The 23,756-nt window shown below is 62.2% G+C and overlaps 1 protein-coding gene across 3 annotated transcripts; it reads left to right on the plus strand.

Moving 5' to 3' along the window:
* Window positions 1-722: 722 nt before the first annotated feature.
* On the plus strand, window positions 723-22,793 carry ABHD17A (abhydrolase domain containing 17A, depalmitoylase). Of its 3 annotated transcripts, none has more exons than XM_075903233.1 (5): window positions 723-1,012; window positions 4,489-5,024; window positions 15,321-15,515; window positions 19,964-20,143; window positions 21,701-22,793. In XM_075903233.1, the coding sequence occupies exons 2-5, from the start codon at window positions 4,711-4,713 to the stop codon at window positions 21,924-21,926; spliced, it is 915 nt and encodes a 304-aa protein (XP_075759348.1). In that variant the 5' UTR covers window positions 723-1,012; window positions 4,489-4,710; the 3' UTR covers window positions 21,927-22,793. The 3 variants fall into 3 exon arrangements, with proteins under 3 accessions (XP_075759348.1, XP_075759351.1, XP_075759349.1); XM_075903236.1 differs by lacking the exon at window positions 723-1,012 and adding an exon at window positions 3,347-3,477; XM_075903234.1 differs by lacking the exon at window positions 723-1,012 and adding an exon at window positions 3,573-3,594.
* The last annotated feature ends 963 nt before the right edge of the window (window positions 22,794-23,756 follow it).

A 23,756-nucleotide genomic window follows, 5' to 3' on the forward strand; every position in this document is an offset into this window, starting at 1 on the left:
AGCACATGCATCATGCAGTTCCTGTGGGTGGGGGTGTTGCAGACCAGCGAACATGCAATCTCTGCAGGGGGAGGTGTGGTTGTAGCCAATGGAGCATGAAGTCCCTGTGGGGGGAGTTGCTGCAGCATGTGGAGCATGCAGTCCCTGCGCGGAGGCTGGGTCGTTGCGGCCTGAGCAGCATGCAGTCCCTGCGGGGGGGGGGGGGGGGGGGGGGGTTGTTGCAGCACATGCAGTCCCTGCGGGGGGGGGGGGGGAGGTTGTTGCAGCACATGCAGTCCCCGTGGGTGGGGGTGTTGCAGACCAGCGAACATGCAATCTCTACAGGGGGGGGTGTGGTTGCAGCGCATGGAGCATGCAGTCCCTGTGGAGAGTCCATTGCAGCGCGTAGAGCATGCAATTCCTGGGGGGGGTCGCTGCAGCATGGGGAGCATTCAGTGCCTGTGGGGGGGGGGGTCATTGCAGCGCATGGAGCATGCAGTCCCTGTGGAGAGTCCATTGCAGCGCGTAGAGCATGCAATTCCCGGGGGGGGGGGGTCGCTGCAGCATGGGGAGCATTCAGTGCCTGTGGGGGGGGGCATTGCAGCGCATGCAGTCCCTGCGGGGGGGGGGGGTCGTTCCAGGGCGCGCGGTCCCCGCCCGGGCTCTCTCCTCCCCGCCACGTCTTTGCGCCAGGTTCCTGCTCCTCCTTCCCGGGGGCTTTGCGGGCAGCAGGACTCCGGAGGAGGCGTCACTTCCAGTGCGGGCGGCGCTGCTGTCACATCCGCCACTGGCCGCTCGCAGCGCGGGGCGGAGACTCGGGCTGCCCCGGCCCAGGAGCCTGGAGCGTCCGGGAGCAGCAGCGCCGCGCGCCGGGCCCGGCCGGGAGGAGTCCCGGGGGGGATGCGGGAGGCAGCGCCCGGCTCCAGCTGCTCAGCGCGCCAGCGGGCCCGGCACCGGCTCGGCTCGGAGCGGGGCCCGGCACCAGCCCTGACCTGCCGCCCGCTCGGGAGATTGCAACCGACACGAGACCCAGGTACCCGCCCCTGCAGCCCCCCCCAGCCCCCGGCCCGGCCCCTTGCAGCCCCCCCCAGCTCCCGGCCCGGCCCCTTGCAGCCCCCCCCCCCAGCTCCCGGCCCGGCCCCTTGCAGCCCCCCCCCCCCAGCTCCCGGCCCGGCCCCTTGCAGCCCCCCCCCAGCTCCCGGCCCGGCCCCTTGCAGCCCCCCCCCCCCAGCTCCCGGCCCGGCCCCTTGCAGCCCCCCCCCAGCTCCCGGCCCGGCCCCTTGCAGCCCCCCCCCCAGCTCCCGGCCCGGCCCCTTGCAGCCCCCCCCCCAGCCCCCGGCCCGGCCCCTTGCAGCCCCCCCCCCAGCTCCCGGCCCGGCCCCTTGCAGCCCCCCCCCCCAGCCCCCGGCCCGGCCCCTTGCAGCCCCCCCCCCAGCTCCCGGCCCGGCCCCTTGCAGCCCCCCCCCCAGCTCCCGGCCCGGCCCCTTGCAGCCCCCCCCCCCCAGCTCCCGGCCCGGCCCCTTGCAGCCCCCCCCCCAGCTCCCGGCCCGGCCCCTTGCAGCCCCCCCCCCCAGCTCCCGGCCCGGCCCCTTGCAGTCCCCCCCCAGCTCCCGGCCTGTCCAGCAGCCCCTCCCCGGGAGCCCCCGGCCCTGCAGTCCCCCCCTGCAGCCCCCCCAGCTCCCGGCCCGGCCCCTTGCAGCCCCCCCCCCACCTCCCGGCCTGCCCAGCAGTCCCTCCCCGGGAGCCCCCGGCCCTGCAGCCCTCCCCCCTGCAAACCCCGGATCGGCCCCCTGCAGCCCCTGGACCAGCCCTGTGCAACCGGTCCGGTCCGCTACAATCCCCGGGCCTGCCCAGCTCCCCCGGTCCGGCCCCCGGCAGCCCCCCTTCCACTGCCAGTCCCCCGCCCCGCCCCTCGCTGCCCCATCCCATCTGGGAGCACATTCAGCCCCCCCCCTCTTCCGCGCCTCCCCCAGCTGCAGTCACCTCGCCCCCCCCCCCGAGCATTAGCAGCTGATTTTCCCTTCTCCCCCCGCCCCCCCCCCATCCGGGGAGCTCCCGGTTCCCCCCGCCCCGACCGCTCCGAAGTTGCCCTGCTCAGCAGCCCCGACGCGCCTGCAGGATGTGTGTGTGTGTGGGGGGGGGGGGGGCGGGGTGTCTCGCTGGCTCCTGACGTGCGGGGTGCGGGCCCGTCCCCAGCACCGGAGTGTGTGCGTGTGGCGGCGGGGGGGGAGCCCATTGGCTGGCTGGATTCCCCCCGGCTGAGTCCTTCCCCCGCTTAGTGTCACCCTCCGGGTGTGTCTGGGGACGCAGATAAGTGTTTCTGTAGCACAGACACTGACATGTGTTGGGCCTGCCGTCTAGATAAGTGTGTGTGTGTGTGTGTGTCTAGCACAGCCAGGTATGGGAGTGTAACACACAGTGGCTGTATGGAGACATGTCAGGAGGAGGTGGGGGTGGAGGGTTTATCCTGCATTTCTGAGGTATGGGCAGATCTGGGGGTGAGCCTGGAGTGTGGATGCTGCCGTTCTGTCCTGCCTGTGTGCAGCAGACTTAGGCGTGTGCCTGGGATCCTGGTGGCTGGGTGCAGGACCGTGTATTCTGGCACATGTGTCTGCAAAACACAAGCACAGGTTAGTGGTTGAGCGTGGTCTCTACGCTGCCTGTGGTGTACTGGTGGGTCGGCACACGCGTCCGGTGAAGCAATGCATGCGTGGCCTGCGGACAAGTCGTGCCGCCGCACGTGCGTCTAAGGTCTCTGTTGCGGACGCGTATCTCTGCGTGGACAGGTGTGGTTCTCTAGGTTGTATCTCTCTGCTGGGGGGTGGAATCTCCTGTCTAGCAGCTGCACAGAGCAAACCTCTCCCAGCAGGGGGGAAGAATGGAAGTGAGATGCTGATATTGGGACCTGTTGTTTTGGGGAGCAGTGCGGGGGAGGGGGATAGATGATTTTCCATCTTCCTCCAGCCCCCTGGCAGCTTGTGTTGAGAGGCAGGGGGAGGTCACATCAGAGGCCCAATGCGCTGCTCTTGCATGCACAGGCCTAAATCTGGAGGAACTCCCCCGACTGCACAGCAACTGGGGATTTACACTGGGGTGAGGCTAGAATTTGCTCCTGAATGTAAAACAAGCACCACACTGGGGGAGCGGGAGAATCCATTCATGTTGGGATCCCGGGGGGGGGAATGGGCAGTTATTCGGCAGAGAAATATTTCCATATAAGCCCCCTGTTTCATGCTGAATGGCACAGGCCTCGCGCTCCCTCCACCCTTTCCTCTGCTTTCCCAGCCTTGCAGAAGGAGGGAAGCAGCTGGAGAGGAATTCCTCGGGGTCTAGGCTAGTGGAACATTCCTCCGTTGGGAGGTTCTGCCCTGACTTGCAGGAACCACATTAGTTGGCTGTGCGTTGAGTTCCGCCTCCTGGCTGGGAGCGTGTGCCGCAGAATTCCCGCCGGCGTGTTGGGCATTGGGGAATTGCGGGAGTGAATGTGGTGCCGCGACCGTGCGTATGGGCATCACACCTGCAATATGCTAGCCCTGTGTTCCAGCATCTGAGCTGAGCCTGAGTGGGTGGGGGCAGGGAATCCGGCAGTCATCAGACTGCAGGATCAGGGCCTTGGTGGGCATTGGCTGATGTGTGCTGTGTGGGGTTTGAGGTGCAGTAAGTGTGTACCAATGGGTGTGCATTGGTCAGAGTGTGGCTTCCATAGATGTATGGTACAGCTTGCATGTGGTTGTTGTCAGTCTGGGTGTATGTGTGGTTCTGGGTGCATTGTGTAGATGTGCGGTGTGTGGTTTTTTTGGTGTGGGGTATATGTTGGGTGGGTGAACTGTGTGTGGTTTTCAGTGAGTGGAGCCCAGCATGGAGATGGGTTTGTGTGGGTTTCGATGAGGGCATGTGTGCTGTGTGTGTGTTTTGATGACCGATGCGTGTTGTGTGGGCATACTGCATGTGGTTTCTAATGACTGTGGTGCGTTGTGTGGGTGTTTGTGGGTGGTTTTCGGTGAGTGTATTGTGTGGGTGGGTTTTGTGGGTTTCTTATGAGTGTATGTGTGTTGTATGAGTGTGCTTTGTGCATTTTACAGTGTTGTGTGAGTGTGCATTGTGCCATTTTTGGTGAGAGGCTGTGTGTTGTGGTTTGTGGGGTTTGGAGTGAGGGTCGCATATTTTGTGGTGTGTTGTATACTTTCTAGCAAGAGGGTTGTAAGGTGTATGTGTAAAGCATGTGTTGTGTGGTGAGGTGATGGATGGTGTTTGTTTTTCAGTGAAGAGTGTGTATTGCATGCATTGTGTGATATTTCTGGGGAGGAGCGTGTATTGTTTATGCCGTGTGTGTTTTTCTGGACAGGTATGTGGGAGGGGTGTGCATAGCACATTTGTGCTGTGTGTTTTTCTGGGGCGGGGTGCGTAGTGTGCAATAGTGTGTTGTGTTACTTTCACAATGTAGGCCGGGATGCTTTTTTTTGCATGCAGTTTCTTACTGACTCCTTATCCAACCCGCTTCTGCCCTAGGCTGTTGCTGACCGGCGTGGATGGACCGAGGGCGGCCGACCCCGCCTCGACCGGCACCACGGTGCGCAGGACATGCCAGGCACGTGGGTTCTGACGGCCGGCGAGGGCAGGCTGAGGAGACCGGCTGTGACCAGGCCAGACCTGCTCATTTTTAAAAAATCCTTTTGATTTTTATTTGTTAAACTGAAAAATAAACTGCACTGGGCGCTCGGTGCCGCTGCCATGAATGGGCTGTCGGTGAGCGAGCTGTGCTGCCTCTTTTGCTGCCCGCCCTGCCCCAGCCGGATAGCAGCCAAGCTGGCCTTCCTGCCCCCGGAGCCTACGTATGCCATCGTCCCCGAGCCGGAGCCCGCAGGCAGCGCCAGCACCACTTCCCTGAGAGGAGGCGCGGCAGGGCGATGGAAGCTGCATTTGACGGACCGGGCGGATTTCCAGTACGCCCAGCGGGAGCTGGACACCATCGAGGTGTTTCTAACCAAGAGCGGCCGTGGGAACCGGGTCGGCTGCATGTATATCCGCTGTGTGCCCGGTGCCAGGTGAGTGGCACGCCGCGCATGGGTCTGGGCACCAAGCTCTCCATGCAGGGCACGACCGTGGGTGTGGACACCGCTGGGGGCAGGGTTCCCAACTCAGGGCCTGGGCGCATCTGCAAATCCTCTGCCCATGACACCTTGGTAAGCCGGTGCCGGGGGGGGTAGGGGGCAGGGTGCCATCCTGCCCTTCTGCAGCTCCGACATGCACGACTTCCTGGCCTGCAGCAACTCGGCCAAATCTGGCACCTTCCCCAGGGAAATGCCCCAGTCTCAGGGATTTGGAGAGGCCTGGGCACACGCTGTTTTGCTCATAATTTGAATTGGGGATGGAATTAAATAAAAAGATGGGAAGGAGGGAGGTAATGAAGCCATAGGACGTGGTGTCCAGACTCTTGGGGTCCATTCCCAGCCCAGCTGCTGACCTTGGGCTAATCGCCCTACCCCGTGACTCAGTTTTCCCCATCTGTAGAATGGGAGAAATAATGCTAGGCCAGAGCATGGGTTGTGATGCTCAAAGGATGTTGCTGGCACAGGACAGAGGATTACTGAGTAATGATGGTGAGGCTGAGTACAGGCGCCGGGCTGGGCTAGGCTGGAGTTGCCCGGGCAGCCTGTGGGTGCCTGCCCCTTTGCTGGACACATTCACAGCTCGCAGGGGAGCCCCAGCCGCCGTCCCAGGTCCCGAGGCCTGGTCCACCTTTGATGGGCTGGTATTCCCTCATGGGAGTGCAGGGACTTGGACTCCGGCTTGCTGGCACCTTGGTGCAGTTGGCCAAGCTGGGAGCAGGGGAAGGCAGAGAGAGCTGCAGCTTTATTCATGCACTGTGGAGCAGCTCTGCCGCCTCCTCTCTCTGTCCCCACCCCGACCGACCTTCAGCCCTGCTCCCTCCCCCGCTTAGTGAGCTGGACTTGTTAGTCTTGTTCGCTGAGTCTGGGCGTACCAGGCCCTGACTCGCACCTGGAACCCAGCCACTCCCTGGAGCTAGGAGTGCCAGTGACACCCCCTCCCCCGACCTCTGTGCCCCTCCCCCAAGACCTCTGGGTCCCCCTACCCCCAAACCTCTGTGCCCTTTCACACCCCCATATGCCCCTGCCCCAGATCTCTGTGCTGCTCATGCCATGATTAGAGACCCCACACTCGGTCGGGTGTCTGCCTTGGTGCATCTTCCCCCCGTTCTGACCCTGCTGCCACTGGGGGCACCAGTCCATGAGCTGCTCAGGTTTTGAGGTTCCTCCCCAGAGCGTGTGACCCCCGACCCAGCGACCCCAGCGCCCTCCGTTCCGTGCTGTCCTGCCCGGGCCTGGCCCTGCGGCACCAAAGCCGTGTCCCTCGGAGGCGGGATCTCCGTGATGGGATGGGCACCGAGAAGACCCGGCAGGAGCCTAGGAGGAGGCCCATGAGCTCACAGAATGTCAGTGCCAATGAACCCGTTCCCCTCCAGCCCCACCCACACCTCCGGCTCCCTAGTCCGGGCAAAGGGCTGGGGCTGCCTTCTGTTCGGCGCCTCTCCTTCCGCTGGGTACGCCTGGGCGGTCTCTGTCCGGTGGGGGGTCGGTGTCCCTGATGCCAGAACCATCCTTGGATCCTGGGCAGCAGTGAGGCCGAGGGCGGACGGGGCGGTGATTCCAGGGTGGGGTGGGCTGTGGTTGTACTGTGCAGAGGAGCCGTTGGTGTCCAGGACTGCTCGCCACACGCGCCGTGTTGGTTTCAGCCACTGCCTGTCCGGTCTCGGGGTCCCCTCCCACACAGCCATACGGAGCGGGCTGGGGTTTTGGGACCCTCAGGAGGAGAATTCATGGCTCAGGCCCGTCGGTGATTTCCAGCCCCCGGTGCCCCGTTTGACAGACCCCTGCTCTGGCGCCCGTGGCCTGGGGTCCCGCTACTGCAGAAGCCAGGGAGAGTTTTGCCGTTGACTTCAATTGAGCCGCGATTTGGGTGCATCGCGTGTGAAGCCAGAAGGAACCTTGAGAACGCCTTGTCTGAGCTCCTCTGTATCGTGGGCCAGAGCATTGCACCGTGACCCCCATATCGAGCCCAGTCCCTTGTGCGTGACTAACGCAGTGGTTTTCGGCCACTAGGGATCCACAGACTGTGTCTAAGGGGTCCATGAAAGGTTCTTGCTGCCATAGAACAGTGACTTTTGACCTGGGAGCCGTCAGCTGTAAGATTTCCAAATGGCTCTGCACCTCCATTTGAAATAGTTCAGGACCCTGCAAGTGAAAAACGGTTGAAAATCCCTGGGCTAAAGCATCTTCCAGAAGGGCATTGCCGGGTCTAGATTAGAAGACAGCCAGAAACAGGATTCCACCTGGTAGCTTGATCCCCCAGGCCTCCCTTGGTGTCTGAAGTTGTGATCATAAAACCAATGGAGCCATGTTTGTGCAAATTGGGGTCTAAAATGTTAGAGATTGTATTTATTAACAGGCAAAACCAGAAGAGCTTTAAAGACACAAATGTGATGTCTTTATTTCCTGCTTTGCCCCTCCTGTTTGTTCTGGCATCAGAGAACCATAGATTCAAGGGCATTTGGGGACCACTGGGGTACGCTAGTCCGAGCTCCCGCATGACGAAGGCCAGAAAGTTGCCCCCAAAATAATCCCTAGAGCAGATCCTGTAGAAAAACCTCTCATCTCGGTTTGAAAACAGACGGTGGAGACTCCACCACAGCTCTTGGTAAATCGTTAGTTACTCACACCGTTGAAAACACAGGCCTTATTTCCAGTCTGAATTTGTCTAGCTTCAACTTCCACCCATTGGATCGTGTTGGGCCTCTCTCTGCTAGATTGACGAGCCCAGTATTAAATATTTGTTCTCGGAATAACATCTTGACGTGTAGACACCTAGATCTTTGCCATCAATCCTGAGATGGAGGGTGTCTTAAATATTAACCAGCCTTCTACATGACAAGAAGCAAAGGGCTTAAACTGCAGCAAGGGAGGTGTAGGTTGGACATTAGGAAGAACTTCCTGCCTGTCAGGGTGGTTAAACACTGGAATAAATTGCTTGGGGAGGTTGTGGAATCTCCATCACTGGAGATATTCAAGAGCAGATTAGGCAGACACCTGTCAGGGATGGTCTAGACCGTGCTTGGTCCTGCCATGGGGGCAGGGGACTGGACTTGGTGCCTCTCGAGGTCCCTTCCAGTTCTAATGTTCTATGATTCTTATGCCTGGGTTAGTGACTATTTGTGATGGGCAAGTAAAATATCACTAGTTCCCCACCTGCCCTTATGTTTCTTGCTGTTTAGGTAAAGGATGTTAAGCATTGGGTAATGGCTAATTGAATAGTCGATGAATTTTGCATCAACTATTCGATTAGTCGATAGGGCTGTGGCTACACTTCGAAGGCGAAAGCGCCATGTGGAGCCCGGGGTCAGCTGATCCCGGGCTCCACGTGGTGCTGCCACTTTGAAATGCCGGGAGGAGCCTGACGCCAGGCTCCCCATGGCATTTCAAAGTGGCAGCGCTGCACGGAGCCCGGGGTCAGCTGGGGAGTCCCGGGCTCCACACGGCTTTGCTACTTTGGAACGCCATGTGCAGCCTTGGGATACCCAAGCGGTCCTCAGGCTGCACGTGGCTTTTCAGAGCGGCAGTGCCGCGTGCAGTCCGGGGTCTGGCCTCACGCTCCATGTACCCCCTCTTCTCCCTCCCCCTTGCTGCTTCTTATCTGATAGAGGCAGCAAGCAGAGGAGGAAGCGACTAGTCGACTTATCCTTCAGATCCCTAGTTTAGGTTCTTGTTCCTGAGTGTCTTTCTCATCATCATGAAGACTGATTATTATATGGGCTAGCTGAGCCCCACCTCGCGTCCGTGCAGCAGGCTGAGAGAGGCAGAGATGGGAGGATGCGGTGGCGAGGGGGGACAGGCGAGCGGTGGCACCGGGGACAGGCATGGGGCAGGGCAGGGTGCAGGAAGATCTAGGGGGCACTGGCTGACCCAGGGTGCAGGGAGACTTGCGGGGCTGAGGGAGGGATGGGCGAAGCACAACGGGCAAGGACTTACCGCCAGCCCCACCACTCGCAGCAGCTCCCGCTTCTCTTTGTCCCCGGGCTGATGTGCCACTCGGAGAAGTCAGCGTGCCGCAGCAGCAGCTGCTCGATGGACCGCGAGGCACTGCCCCCTCTGGGCTCTGCTGCCCCCACCTGCCGGACAGGCTGCCCCCGAGGCGCTGGAGCAGCTCAGGGCCCTGGCCCGCCAGCCACCTACCCCAGCAAGCACAGGTCTGCATGGTACCACAACCCCCAGCTCCTGCCGCACCTGCTGGCCACTTGCATTTTTCTCCTGCACACCCCATGGTGCTGCTTTTCAACCGTGTCGTCCCCCTTTGGTGCCGGGACATGGGGAGTTCCGGTGTATTCCTGTGTTCTCTGTGACAGGCGGCGTGACAGACACCTTTCCTCGAACACCAGTATTGCCCGGCAGCATCAGACACACCTTTGCACCAGGTGTTGTTGAGTTCCTGTATTCTCCGAGGCTCCACGCTGCCCCCTGCAGGCTGGAATGGGACGTGTCTGGCCCACCCCAAACCACTAAAACTCTGCTGCTGGTAGTTCCCTGCCCTGACAGCTGGCGAAGGGCAGACCAGGGAGTGGCACCGAGGCCTCGTGCTGTATGTGCCCTGCCCTGGCGACTGCTGTTCGTCCTGCCTGTGGCTGCGCTTAGCAACCCGCAGCTGCTGCGTAAGCTCTGCACAGCCGGGCGCTTCCTCCCAGCTGCCTTGGAATTCCTCTGTCGCTGCCTTTGTTCTTACGGCAGAGATGCGGCGGGATGCCTGTGGCTTGGCAGGCCTGGGCATCAGCTCTCTCAAATCGGGTGGCTCTTTGGATGGAGCCCTTCGGAGGTCGGTGATTCAACATGGGGTATTGCCTCCTCAGAGGCAGTCCCGCCCTCTGGTGGGGGGGTGGAAGTGGGTCTTTCTGGGGCAGTTAGACCTGGCTCCTGGGCCAGTTGAATCCCTCTTAGGTAGTTACCTTCTGTGGGGCAGTCACGCTTCCTGTCCAGAACACTTACACAGTGCTCCAGTGCAGGGTTAAACAGCTGCCATGTGCCCGCTCCAGAGGTGGGTGCCTCTTAGTGGCAGGTGACGGCAAAGTCCCTTATCGATGTACAGTTCCCATTTGTATTGAAGCTTAATGAAAGGGCATTTGTGAGGGGCTTTGACAGCGTTAACAGCATGAGCCTAGGGCCATGTCTTAGTACTGTGTCCAGTTCTGGGACCCCACTACAGGAAGGATGTGGACACATTGCAGAGGGTCCAGTAAAGGGCAACCAAAATGATTCGGGGGCTGGAGCACGTGACCTACGAGGAGAGGCTGAGGGATTTGGGTTTGTTCAGTCTGCAGAAGAGAAGAGGGAGGGGGGATTTGAGAGCAGCCTGCAGCTACCTGAGGGGGGTTCCGAAGAGGCTGGCGAGAGGCTGGTCTCAGTGGTGACAGGTGGCAGAACAAGGAGCAATGGGCTCAAGTTGGTGGGAGAGGTCCAGGTTGGATATTAGGAAAAACTATTTCCCTAGGAGAGTGGTGAAGCGCTGGGCTGGGTTCCCTAGGGAGAGGGTGGAATCTCCATCCCTAGAGGTTTTTGACACAGCCCTGGCCGGGTTGACTGAGTTGGGTTGGTCCTGCCTTGGGCAGGGGGCTGGACTTGATGACTCCTGAGGCCTCTGCCAGCTCTACGGTTCTATGATTCATGTCTACCCTCCAGGTGCTGTAGCATTGCTGTGTAGATGCTTCCTGTAGCTGTGGAAGGGGCTTTTCCACTGCTGTAGTGGATCCCTGTCTCCGAGTGGCAGTTGCTAGGTTGATAGAAAACGTCGTCGTCTTCGGCTGCTCTGTTTCAGGTGCTCACCTGTCTCGAGTCCTCGGTCAGGAATTTTTCCTGTAGCAATGTCCTTTTTGGCTGCCTCCTTGTGCCAGACACCAAGGCCACGTAGAGACAAGTGAGCGAACTGCCCCAAGTCCCTTCTTTAGCGCCTGAGACAGAGCCCTCGAGTCTTCCTGGGTCTCTTCTTGGCCCCAGGCGTGGTCTCTGAGGCCCCGGCAGTAGTGGCTGCTGCCCCCTTGAAGCTAGAAGTGAGAGCTATATTTTCACGTGGTATAAAATGCCTGCTTAAGCAGCCGTGCCTTTCGGGTCGAGTGCTGGATTGCATCTTTGGGGTCCTGGGAGTTCCTCGCTCTTCCACTGATCTGTGGATGACCTTGAGCAAGTCCCTGCCATTCATCTGCCTAGTCTGTTTAGTCTGCCGGGGGTTTTCTGGCATAGGGGCTGTCTCTTAGCGTGTGCCTGTGCAGTGCTAGCATGATAGAGCCCTGGTCTTACTTGGGGACCTCGAAGAGAACCACTGCACAACTCAGAAAGAGAAACCGCTGTCACATCTTTAACTTTAATGGTGTCAATCCAAATTTACCCCTCCTGGGCATCTGGCCAAGTAATATTGGGTATCGCAGTGGAATCATTTTGGGGATGGCTGCTCCAGAGGAATCAACTTTGGGTAGGTTGGTTGCATGTAACACTTTCCATCAGAAGATCTCAAAGCGCTTTACCAAGGAGGTCGGTGTCATTTATCCCCATTTACCGATAAGGAAACTGAGGCACAGAAAGGGGAAAGTAACTTGTCCAAGGCCTAGTGGTGGCAGACCTGGGAGTTTCACCCTGGGCGAAATCCGAGGGGCCGGTGAGGAGGGCAAAGGGCGGCGCTAAGTGCAGTGTAATACGTGGCTGTCCCCACTGCGTGCGTCTGGGGCAGTGCGCATCTGTGTTCGTCTGACTGGCCCTCATGGTTGCCAGGGCTGGGGCGGCGAGCTGGAGCCTGGCCCTTGGCCGTGACGGTGGCTGTCCCTGCTGCCCGGCGCAGGACGCTGCTCACAGCGGTCCTGGAGAGGCACCGGAGGCAGGGTGGCCGAGGCACCTGGAGCACAGTTGAATTCGGCTGGGCTGGCCTAAGCTGCCCAGGTGATAGGGGCAAGAGGGGAGAGATCCTGGAATCCAAAGGGCTGCCAGACTGTACCAAAGACCACACCAAGGATCTGCTGGACCGTACCAAGGACCATACCAAGGGTCCACCAGAACCCAACAAAGGTCCATCGGACCGCACCAAGGACCATTCCAAGGGTCTGCCGGAATGTACCACGGATCCGCCAGACCATACCAACACTCAGCCAGACTGTACCATGGGTCTGACAGATCACACCAAGGGTCCGCCAGGCGGCATCAAGGCTCAGTTGGACCCTACCAAGGACCACAGCAAGCAAGGGTCAAACAGACCCTACCAGAAGTCAGCTGGACCAGCTAGATTGTATCAAGGCTCAGATGGATTGTACCAGAGCTCCGACAGACCACTGCAAGGGTCAGCTGGACCAGCCAGATCACGCCAAGGATCCCCCAATCAGATTGTAGCGAGGGTCAGCCAGATCAGCCGGACCCCGTACCAAGACAGGATCTGGGGGGCTGGGAGGGGGGACAAGAAGAGCTGGGGAGGCTTTTGTGCAGTCCATGTATGAAGCTGAGGGAGACGGCTGGGGTTTGATGCTGCTCTAGGGGCCATGCTCCCAGCCGGGCTACCTGCCACCCAGCCCCCTTCCCGCACGGTTCGTGTGCTCCGTGGCTGGTGGGAGGCCGGCTGTTGGACACCAGGTCTGGCCGGGGGTCGTCCCTCCCTGCATCCAAGCCCACATGCTGCCCCAGCCCTGGATTTCAGGGTGTGTGCGCTAAGATCTCCATGCCTCAGGTCTGTCCTCTGGAGCTTTCCTACTGTAGGCAGTGATGGGGCCCAGAGCAGGCAGACGAAGGGGGAAGAGAGAAACTAACTGCGCCCAAGTGGGATTTTCACAGCCAAGCACACCAGCCAAACCAGGAGTAACAGAACAAGCTGATCTAGCGCAGCCCTGCCTCCACCTTTCCCTGCAGGCTCCTGGGTTCGGCACATGGCTAGGACAGGCTGGGACTGCAGGGGATTTCTTTACCTGGAAGCCGAGGAAGTGTGTTAGCACCTGGCCTGGCTGCAAGTGCTGCCAGCCAAGCCTCTCCGCCTTGTAAATTTCAGCAGCCTCATAGACGCCAGCCCTGTCTAGCTGCTGACGCGCTGTGCCAGGTGCTGGATCTCTGATCTCTCTGGTGGCTGGGATCCAAAGAGCATGTGGCTCCCCTGCCCCTCCCTTCCCCTGGGCTGTGGGGGGCTCAGGAGCTGCATTTCCCTGCTGGGCTTTGAAGATCTGTCCCCTCACAGTTACATCTCTGTCCTCGCTCTGAGCAGCGCGTGCACTTCCATGCTCACGCCACGCCAGTGGAGGAGATGTGCCCCCCCCATCTGACAAAGGTACCAAAAGCCCCCACGCAGCACAGCACAGCACAGCACCGCACCCTCGAGCACGTAACTGGAAAGAGATGAGGCAGGGGAGTTAACATGGTGTATTGGACCAGATTCCACAGAGGAGAGAGACAAGCTTTCAAGCCACACACAGCTCTTCTTCCAGTCTGGCAAAGGTCCTCCCAGCAAAATGCAAGGTGGGACATTGGATTAGCAAGGGAGCATTTCAGCACAATGCTCCATTAACACCTCTACAGCAATAGGACACGCAGAGGGAGTTAGTCAGTTACATGGTTGTAATAAGCTCTATATCCAGGGTCCCTGCCGTCCGTGCTTTTTAGCATCTAGCAAAGCTATGACTTCAGGCTCCCCTTTTGAAAGCGTTGTGTGGGTTTCCTTTGTGAGGACGTGGACTAGTAGATCAGATATGGAGCGATCGCTTTGTGAAAAGTGTCCACCCCCGGGGTGGTAGGTGTGTTTGGCTTTTGTCAATTTCCTGCGTGAGTTCATTGGAGAACAAAGTCATTGTCTGGTTTTACCCCCACAGCTGTATTGTGGTATTTAGTGCATGGCATGAGGAGCAGGCGTGTGTGGGACCCGTGGATTTGGAAAGATGGATTGCAGGGCGAGGGGAGGGGATCAGTGGAGATAGGGCTGTGGGTTTTGCAGCTGTTGTTCTGGCAGGGCCTGGTGCCACTTTGCATTGGTGTGTCCTGGTCTGGGGGGAGCTTGTTTGTTGGTGATTTTGAGGATTGAAGGCCAGAAGTGGGGGTTCAGGAAGGATTTCTGTCTGCATGGGGTCCCCATGGTGTATGGGTTCTGGCTGTTTGATGGCACCCCGTGTGGATGCCAGTGGGGGGTGGCGGGTGATAACGAGGGCTGCGTGGTCAGAGAGGTTTTATTTCTGTATTGAAGCGGGTTCTCCTGGGTTTTTGGGTGGCCCCTTCCTTGATGCAGTCTGCTTCTCTGGCGGCGTGTCCTAGTTTGGTGGCGTGAAGGCGAGTTTCAGTGCGTTACGGTGTGTAACCCGGGCCTTCTCCTCGGAGCATATTCTGTGGGGTGCCTGGCGTAGAGAGCAGCTTTCCTGGTGTGTCCGGGGCCAGGGGTGTTACTGGAGCGGGGAAGGTCGGTGTGGGGATCCGTCGGTGTGTGGAGGGTCCCTTGGCTGGAGCTGACCGTGGGGTCCAGGAAGTTGGCGCTCAGATGGAAGGGTTCCAGTCAAGGCTGCTCCCTCCACCACTTTGCCTCTCGGTCCTGCTGGGACCCTGGCTACAACTACCCTGCAAACATCCCCTCCCCTCCCTCTAAGGTGCCGAGCTCAGCGGGGAGAGCACCAGCTAGCGACCCATGACCGCTGCCCACAAAGCCCACCCCACGCAGCTCTGGCTCAGCTTCCTTCTGCGGCCGGAGCGGGGTGAGGGGGCAGCATCGGCCTGGGTGCTTGGTGGGCCCAGCCCCCTGCCTGTACTGGCTACGTGCCATGAGGAGCATGCAGGGGGCTAGAAGAATGTCAGACTGAGCTGGGGGGGAGGGGCTGGGTCAGGCCTGGGGAGGGGGCTGGTGATGTGGAGAGGTTGGGGTTCCCTTCTGCTGGAGTTAGGAGTTCTCTTCCCATCTCCCCCGTTCTCCCATCCGGTTCTTCTCTGGAAGGCACCGGGCCCCCCCTCACGCCCTCTCCCTGGGCTGCCTCGCACCCCCCTCCTTTGACTCCCCAACACCATGCCTTTCCCTGGGCTCCCCCTGCACCCTTCCTTAGCCCCCCATGCGCCTCCCTACCCTCTGATCTCCCCTTCATCCTCTTCCCCCCCCGGCTCCCCCAAGCTCCCCTCCCCCTCACCTCCTCCCTGGCCCCTGCCCGTGGCTAGCCAGGCGCTCCAAGCAGCTCCCCGGCCGGTGCTGGGCTTGCCGGCTGGGCTGGCTCCCTGCGGTGCCCAGCGATGTCCCTGGGCCTCTGGCTGCCCCTCTGCGGGCACTAACCTGTGGCTCTGTCCCGCCAGGTTCACGGTGCTCTTCTCCCACGGCAACGCTGTGGATCTGGGCCAGATGTGCAGCTTCTACATTGGCCTAGGCACCCGTATCAACTGCAACATCTTCTCCTACGACTACTCGGGCTACGGCGTGAGCACGGGGAAGCCCTCGGAGAAGAATCTCTACGCCGACATCGACGCGGCCTGGCAGGCCCTGAGGACGAGGTGCGCTCCGCCGGGGCTGCGGGCCTCTCCCGGGGGGGGGGGGGGGTGCAGGAGGATCTGACCTTCCCTGAGTCCTGTGCAGGTGCTCGGTGCTGGAAGCCCAGTGCTGGCAGAGCAGAGGGGCTGCGGGCCAGGACTCAGGGCACTAGCAGAGCTGTGGAGAGGAGGGACCCCGCGGCTGAGCTAGCCGGAGCCGCAGGAGCACTCCTTTGAGGAGATCTCTGCAGCTTCCCTCTGCACTTGGTGTCGGAGGGCAGCTTTCCCTGCGGTCGCACAGCCCCTCTGCAGGGGGGCCGGGCAGTGCACAATGGGGGCGACAGGCGGGAACCCTCCACACCTTTGAGAACCTGGGGAAAGGGTCCAATTTCAAAGCCTGAGAAGGGGGCTGTAAGGGGAGGGGATGTGGGGAGAGAGGGGCAGAATTCCCAGCTATCTACAGAGGGGCGGTGGCCTTATGACTTCAGCCTCAGCGAGCTAGGACTCCTGGGCTCTTTTTCTGCCTCTGCCACCAACTCGGTGGGTCACGTCACTGTCACGTGCCTCAGTTTCCCCATCAGTTCAGTGGGGCGGTGGAACCCAGACTCGGGTGGGGAGCTGTGTTCCAGGTGCAGGGACGCAGGATCTCGGGGGCACTCCCCTGGGATGAACCGTCCAGTGCTGCGGGGAGTCGTGTTTCTACAGATTCCCCACGGGCTCCATCCTCTAGCCCTGCAACCGGCAGCTGTTTGGGGTCGGGGGGGGGCTGGCAAGGCAATGCTGGCTGCAGCACATGGCTCTGCCCCTCCACCTGCAAGAAGCCCCGTCCCCCAGTTCCCTAGGTCAGCCTAGATCCGCACCAGAGCGAAAGGCACATGGCTGAGGCCAAGGGCAGGCAAAGCAGGGCAGGGAGATCTCCTCTCAGCCCGGCATCCCCTGACCAAGGCCAGAACGGGGTCCCTAGAGCATCAGGAGCACCCGCAGGTGCGTGGGTGATGCCCCAGCTGCTGGTGGAACAAGGAGACCTGGAGGAATTCTCACGGACACTCTTTTTTTCGGTGAAAGAGGCAGATGCAGGTCGACTGAGAGATTCTGTAAATTCTGATTTTGGCAAATTGTCCTGGCCAGAAGAAAAGCAGCCTCGGTCGCCCTCCCCCTCCCCCGTCGAACCAGCCGCGGGGTGTTCGTGGGACGCTGCTTTTGAAACGTAACGTTTCAGTTCCGCCATTCGTACGTTCCTTGAGTGTCACAAACAAAGCTCGGGGAGGGGGAGGGGGAGGAAAGGCTGCACAGGAAAACGTCTGGAGTGAGTCGTCCGACTTGGCCAGCTTGCACAACGTCTGAAGGTTTGGGTGTTGAGACACCGTTTTTTTTCTGGAGTTTTCTGAATGGCCAGCGACCTTCTCCCCCCTCCACCGCCCCAGCTCCATTTCTCTCCCGGCTCTAGGTCTGAGCCTGTGACTGCTCCAGCTGGGAGCTGCGCTCAGGCAGTAGCAGCCCTGTCGTGCCTTTAGCTCTAGAGGTCCCTGCTTTGGAGCCCGGTGCATTGGCATAGGGGACATCCAGGGGTGACCGTGGCTGCTCGTCGGGGCTGAGGGAGGCCCGGCTGGCGCACGACACGGCACCTTGGTGCCACAGCAGCTCGGGCTGCAGGGAACCCCTCGCCCCCGAGGAGACAGCTCAGCGCCAGGCACTGCACAGGGCCATGGGGGCAGGGAGAGCCAGGACAGCCCGGCGGCCTGCGCTGTGGAAAACAGGAAATCTCGCTGGACAAGTTGGAGCCACTTGCAAGAGCCTCCCGGGGGAGGCTGCTGGTGGGGTGGGGGCAGGGCTGAGCTAATGCCCGGGCAGTGGGGGTGGGCAGGCTCCCGGGGACCCCTAGGGCTTGTCTTTGGGGTGGCCAGTTAGACCATCGCCCAGGGCACCTGGGTCTCTACTCAGTTCCCGGAGGGCAGGGCCGGGGGGTGGGTTTAACTGGCCACCGCCGTGGCAGCCTCTGCTCCGAGGCTGGGCCTCAGCGGCTGACGCCCCCTTCCTGGGCAGGGGTGGGGGCAGCGTCAGGCCCGGCGAAAGCTGGCCCCCTTGCCCCGAGTAGCCAGGGCTGGGGCTGCCGATGGGAAGGCGCAGCAGGAGGGTGTGAGTGGGGCTCGGAGGGCAGGGCGCCTCCTGCAGGCGGGTCATCGTGGCGTCCGGAGGGCTTTTCCGCTGGGGGAGCAGCGGGGGCAGGTGGCAGCAGGAAGCATCCTGGAGGATCAACCAGGAATCGAACCCTGCCAAGTTGGCGTGCAGGGCGGGGCCCGGACGCTTTCTCCTGCCGATCGGCGCCAAGGGGGGGCCGCATGGACTGGAAGCTGGGGCTGACAGGCGGGAGGGCGGCCGGGCCGGGAGCCCCAGGGAAGGTGCCCAGCACAGGGGGAGGTTGGTGCCCGTTGGTGCGGCAGGAAGAGGGCCTGGGCGATTTGGTTTGGAGCGGCAGGGCGAGGCTGGCGGGAGGACTCCGGGGGTGACTCAGGATGCGCAGCGGAAGCTTTGATTGAACTGGACGGGAGGCTCCCTGACCCAAGGCGGGGAGGGGACTGGTGTGACCAGCCGAGTAGAAATCCAGTGAGCAGAACTCCCCGAGCAGGGGCTGCCCAGTTGATTGTGCTGCCGAATGAGGCAATCTCAGCCCCAGAGCGCTCACGAGAGAGACACCAGGCAGCAGGGGAAACCGAGGCACAGGGCAGGGACTTGCCCAAGGCCACTCAGCGGCAGTGCTAGGAGCTCCCTGGTTTCCCTGCGGCTCTACCCACTCGGCCGCACTCCCGCTACTGAGCAGGGAGGTGGGTTCCCCCTGTGGCCTCTGGAGGAGGCTGCCTGTGGAAAGAGCCTGGGCAGTCCCAGGCCGGGGCTGGCATCTCTGCAGCGGGGGGGCGGGAGGGACAGGCCGAAGACAGCGATTTATCTAGTGGCACCAGGCCCCACGGCAGAGTGGGTGTCTCTGCACCAGGATGACTCATCGGCCAGCGCCGTGGGGAGCCTTCCGGTCTGGGGGAAGGCAGGACGTGGGCTGGGCACTCGGCAAGAGGAGCCGCCTTCCTCCGCCAGCCCTGGGCGAAGTGGCTGGACACCACCTGGCATAAGATGCTGAGCCGGCTGGAATGGCCCAGGCGGACCCCCTGTCCCTGGGGGTCCCTGCTCAGTGCCAGTGACCCTGCACGACCGGCAGCTCCCTTGTGTTTCGCCCAGAGGGGAGGCTGCGGACTGAGGGGCCAGAGCAGCCCCGCCAGGGCCTAGCGATCCAGCCGGAGCAGGGAGCCTGGGGCGGGTCGCTTGCCCGGCTGTTGCCCAGGCTGCGGGTAAACAAGGCTCCGTCCCCCGGGCTGCCGAGCTGCATTTCCCCCAGCGCCGCGCGCCCCGGGGGCCGCTGACGTGGCTGATTGCACCGCGTCCGCCTGGGTCCCGCAGGCCGCCCTGCCCGCGCCCTGGGCGGAAGTAGGTCAGAGCCGGGCGGGGAGCCCTGCAATGCGGAGAACCCCGCCAGCCGGGGCGGTTTGCTGCAGCCGTTGCTTGGGGAGAGGGCCGGGGAGCCCGAGGCAGGGCTGGGCTATTCCAGCTGCCGTCGTTCTGGGGGCTGCAGCCCCCCCCCCCCCCCCAGGGCTGCTCAGTGCCCGGGCCGGAGAGCATCAGACACAACAGAGCCCCCCACGGTCCCTCCCAGGCCCCTTGTGCCGGCTGTGGGCCACTTGCCCACCCTTGCTCTTGCCTCTGCTCCTGCTTCCCACACTGCCCCCCACCCTCAGCAGCTCCTGAGCCCGTGCCCCGAGCTGGAGCAGCCCCCTCCCCCCCAGCTTTCCCTGCCCAGTGCCAGCCCCGCAGGCCTGCGCACAAAGGGGCGGGGCTCGGTCACGTTCGCTGTTGGCGATGAACCAGCTCGCAGGGACCCAGGGCAGCCCAGGATCTCAGCATGCCCGGGGGGGGGGGGCAGGTTCAGGCTGGTCCAGCTCGACTCTGGGTGTGGGGGGGGAAGCAGCCACTTGTGCAAGGGGCAGGGCCCAAGCCCCAGAGGGGATAAGCCAGTCACCATGGCAACTTCAGCCTGTGTAGGTTGGCCCCGAGTGGGAGCCTGGGGGGGCAGAGGGATCAGACCCAGGGCGGGTAATGTGGGGGTAGTAGGGAGGGGGAAACCGACTGCAGTCGCGGTGCAGGAACCAGCGCGGTGCCCCATAGATCTGCACAGCAAGAGGGAGGAGGCCTGTCGTATAAGCGGGGGCATGGCGGGAGTGTCTGGGTCTCACCCCCGGGCACTAGGATCCCCGTGGGCAGGGGGAATCCACGGCCTGATGTCCTCCGCCCGGGGCCCCTCGCTGACGCAGGGGAGCCAGGCCTGTCGCCCACCTCCCGGCTGGGGGGGACGGTGCCTTGCTCGGGTCTGTGTTGTGTGAGCAGGGGACTGCCTGGGAGTTAACCCCGCGGGTTCCCTTCCTGCCCAGGTACGGGATCAGCCCGGAGAACATCATCCTGTACGGGCAGAGCATCGGCACGGTGCCCACCGTGGACCTGGCCTCGCGCTACGAGTGTGCCGCCGTGGTGCTGCACTCGCCCCTCACCTCGGGCATGCGGGTGGCCTTCCCCGACACTAAGAAGACGTACTGCTTTGACGCCTTCCCCAAGTGAGTGTCCCCCGCCCAGGCTGCCCGGGGATCATCCCACGCGGGCTCCGATTGCAGCTGGCCCGTGGCGGGGTGGGGGGGAGCACAAGGGATTGTGGGTAAAGGGTGGGCCTGGGGGCCCTGTTTTCTGTGTGGATACCCCAGTAGGAGGCTTGATTATCCCCATCGGTGCCTGTGTCTGGAAACTGGGGACCCTCTGGCTGCCCTTCCGGAGAGCCAGCCACCCCAGAAAGGGCAAGGAGACCGGTTCTATCCCAGCCACCCCGGTTTCGGGTTGCCTCCATGCTTGCTGGGCCCCAGCGTGGGTGCCCAAGGCCGTTTCTCCTCGAGAAGTAGCCCTGGGCCCCCGCCCCCACAATGGTGAGACCCCAAGGAGCCTGCAAGACGCTGCTTTGTACCCACAGCACCCTGCCCTCGTTGGGCCCTCAGTGCACCTAGCAGGCAGTAATTGCCCCAGTCGACGTGGGAGGCGTTTCCTCAGAATGGTTTGCTAAGTCCCGGTCGGCCCAGTGACAGCCCTTTGGGTACGGTCACGCTGCAGGAAAACCCCCAGCTGGCCCTGCTCTGCTGACTCGGGCTACAGCTGCAGAGTAGGTGTTCAGGTCGGGGCCCAAATGTCCACTGCCGTTTGGTGGCCTGACACGCCCGAACTGGTCCGGCCACGGCTGTTCTATTGCTGTGTCCACACGTGGTCAGTTACAGGCAGCAATCGGAGAAGTGTCGGGCTGGAGGGGGTCTGGGGGGCTCGCTAGTCTGCACCTTGCGCTGAGACAGAACTAAGTAAACCAAGGCAGGTGTTTGTCCAACCTGTTATAAAAGCCGCCAGGAACGGGGCTGTGCCATGAGGAAAAGCCCGGGGGAACCCTGCCAAGAGACCTAGCAGGTCCTCCAGCACTGGGCATGTCTCCATGGCGATCGGTTGGCTCTGTCGGTCTGCGGTTCCCTGGGGCTGCCTGAGTTCAGAGCTCATTGCAGGACGCCCGGGGGGAATCTCTGGCCCGGGCGTGTAGGAGGGTCAGAGCAGATGCCCACTTGGGAGTCCAGGATTTGACAGGCCAGGCTGGTAGAAGCCCCCGTTTTGCCTTGGAGCGGGAGCACGGCGGAGCAGGAAAGGTGCGTTCTGACCCGAGGCCGGCGAAGAGGCTTTGGACCCGGCTGAGCCGTTGCATGTTCTGAACCCGAGTTGAGAACACGCCTCGGGCAGCGGAGACGTACCCTGATGGGCCAGCCCTGTGGAGCCTCCCCCTAGGCCCTTTCCATCAGCTCTGCCCCCATCTCGCTAACACTGGTCTGTGGGGCATTAGGGAAGATGCAGCCCCTATTGTGAGGGGTTTGCCCCCTAGCTCAGAGTGGGGTGGGGAGGTGCCGGGTATCCTGGCCTCAGTTCCTCCACCCCCAGCCGATTGTCCTGGGCTGGGGGCCGTTGGTTGCTTCCCCTCCTCCACCCCAGAGGTGGCTGCATTTTGGTGCCTGGGCTGGGGCGCCCCTTGTGGCGAGCGGCGCTCGGCGCAAGGCTGGCTTTGCTCAGGGACCTGTTTGCTTCTCTCCTCCCTGCAGCATCGAGAAGGTGTCCAGGATCACATCGCCCGTCCTCATCATCCACGGCACGGAAGACGAGGTCATCGACTTCTCGCACGGCCTGGCGCTGTACGAGCGCTGCCCCAAGGCCGTGGAGCCCCTGTGGGTGGAGGGGGCGGGCCACAACGACATTGAACTGTACAGCCAGTACCTCGAGCGCCTGCGGAAATTCATCTCCCAGGAACTGGCCAACCAGCGCAACTGAGCCCCCGGCGCCACCTCTTCCTCGCGTCCGGAGCAGGGATCGGGCCCTGCTGCTCCGCCAGAGGAGGGCGACCGGCCTCGCCTGCAGCTCACGCTGAGGCTGGCGAGCGGGAGGGTCCCGGCGCGTGCTCAGCTGTACATTGTGTGGCCCAGCATGGTGCTCCGGGCTTGGCCCGTCCGCCTCCCAGCCAGGCCCTGCAGACGGGACGTGCTGGGCGGATCCCGTTTCAGCCTGGCCAGCCCGGCTAGAGTCCCCGTCTTGTCTTCACTGTGGGCTGGGGAAAGGCCCCCGGCTCCACCTTCCTGACTCCTGCGCCTCGGGCCCAGGCGGCTTTCAGTCCGTCTCCAGAGATTGTGGGTTCTGGCCCCCGTCACGTCAAGAGTCGCCAGCAGCTCAGGAGCCCCCTTTGCCCAGCGTGCGGCCGTTCGGATCCTGCCACCCAGCCGTCCCGGAGTCCCGGCCATAGCCCGAGGCCTTTTCCTAGCAGGGATCTGATCACTGCATGAGACACCCCCCCCCCTTCTGCCTCTCCTAGGGCAGCAGCAGCAGAACGGTGGAGCAGGGCTCTGGGCCCTGAGCAGGTTCCCTTGGAGCCGACACACCAGTGAGGACCAGGTGTGGGGGGATGACGCTGGGTCTCGCGGCTGGGAAGGAGCAGCCCCTGCTCTCGGAAAGGAGTCGGGCGCACGTGGACACGACGCGCGCTGTCCCCAATCTCCGGTGTCCGTCCTGTCGTCTCTTTCCACGGGACGCCCCTGCCCGTGGGGCATCCCCTTTCTTTACTCCGGCTGTCTGCAGTCAGACCCCTCCAGCCACGCTGCCAGGAGGGGAAAGAAGAATAAAGATTTAAGATGTAAAATTTTACAAGACAGCTCCCTGGTGTCCGTCTGGGGCCTTTTCCCCCTCGGGGGGTCGCAGCTCGGATGGTTTTAGAGCCCAGCACGGAGGGGGGGCATCGCACCGGAGGCCAGATTTCCCCTTTCCTCCCAAGGAGCTTGGGGCTGCAGCTTGTGTCCACTAGCAGGGGCAGACCTCCTGCCCTCCCCCCAGGCTCATGCCCCCTCTCTGCGTCGGAGGGAAGCCACTGGGGCGCCCCTTTGCGGGCTCCATTCTGGGCTGCGAGGCGACAGTAAAGGGGGCAGGTCATGAGCTTTATGCCACCTCTGCTGCCCTCCCGATTCCGGGGCTGACACTGCCCCCAGGCTAAGCCAGAGTAGCCCCTGGCTGCTCCAAGTCTCTGATGATCTGTGCTCCTATTTCTGGGACCCAGCCCCACAGGATCCGAGCCCTTCACAATCATTAATGTATGTATCCTCCTAACCCCTGGGGGGTGGGGCAGGGCTCATCCCCATTATACAGAGGGGAAACTGAGGCACCAATCAACTACAGCTCCGGTTGATTTCGGAGGGAGTTGGGCACCCAAAATGCCTTGCCAAAGGACCCCAGGGAGCATGTACCCAGGCAGGGAGATGAACCAGCCGTTGGACCTGCTCTCTCCCCTCCCCCCGTGAAGGGTGGGGATCCCTCTGATGCCTTGTGTGCTGAGGCTTGTGAAGCGGGCGGCGTGTGGCAGCTGACACTGGCTCAGGGCCGGCTCGTGCACCTCCAGGGCATTGCAGCAGAACGGCTCCTGTGCCCCCAGGGCCGGCTACGGGGGCCAGCGGGGGAAGGGCAGCCTGTCCCGAGAGGGGTCAGTTACCCCAGTGTGGCACGTGTCCCCCCAAACCCCTTTGTTAGAGCCTGGTGCGTCTGCCCCTTGCTGCGGGGGCCTCTCCGGGGCTCTGCCCTTTGCCCTGTGGCCGGGCACGGCGCTGGCACGAACCAGGCACC

Source organism: Pelodiscus sinensis, chromosome 19 (genome assembly GCF_049634645.1).
Source record: "Pelodiscus sinensis isolate JC-2024 chromosome 19, ASM4963464v1, whole genome shotgun sequence".
NCBI classification, from domain to species: Eukaryota; Metazoa; Chordata; order Testudines; family Trionychidae; genus Pelodiscus; species Pelodiscus sinensis.

Excerpts from the sequence above, each read along its gene's own strand:
- ABHD17A (XM_075903233.1), top strand. The coding sequence starts at position 4,711 with ATGAATGGGCTGTCGGTGAGCGAGCTGTGCTGCCTCTTTTGCTGCCCG. Across the intron at positions 5,025-15,320 it reads CGCTGTGTGCCCGGTGCCAG|GTTCACGGTGCTCTTCTCCC; the intron begins GTGAGTGGCACG and ends CTGTCCCGCCAG. Across the intron at positions 15,516-19,963 it reads TGGCAGGCCCTGAGGACGAG|GTACGGGATCAGCCCGGAGA; the intron begins GTGCGCTCCGCC and ends CTTCCTGCCCAG.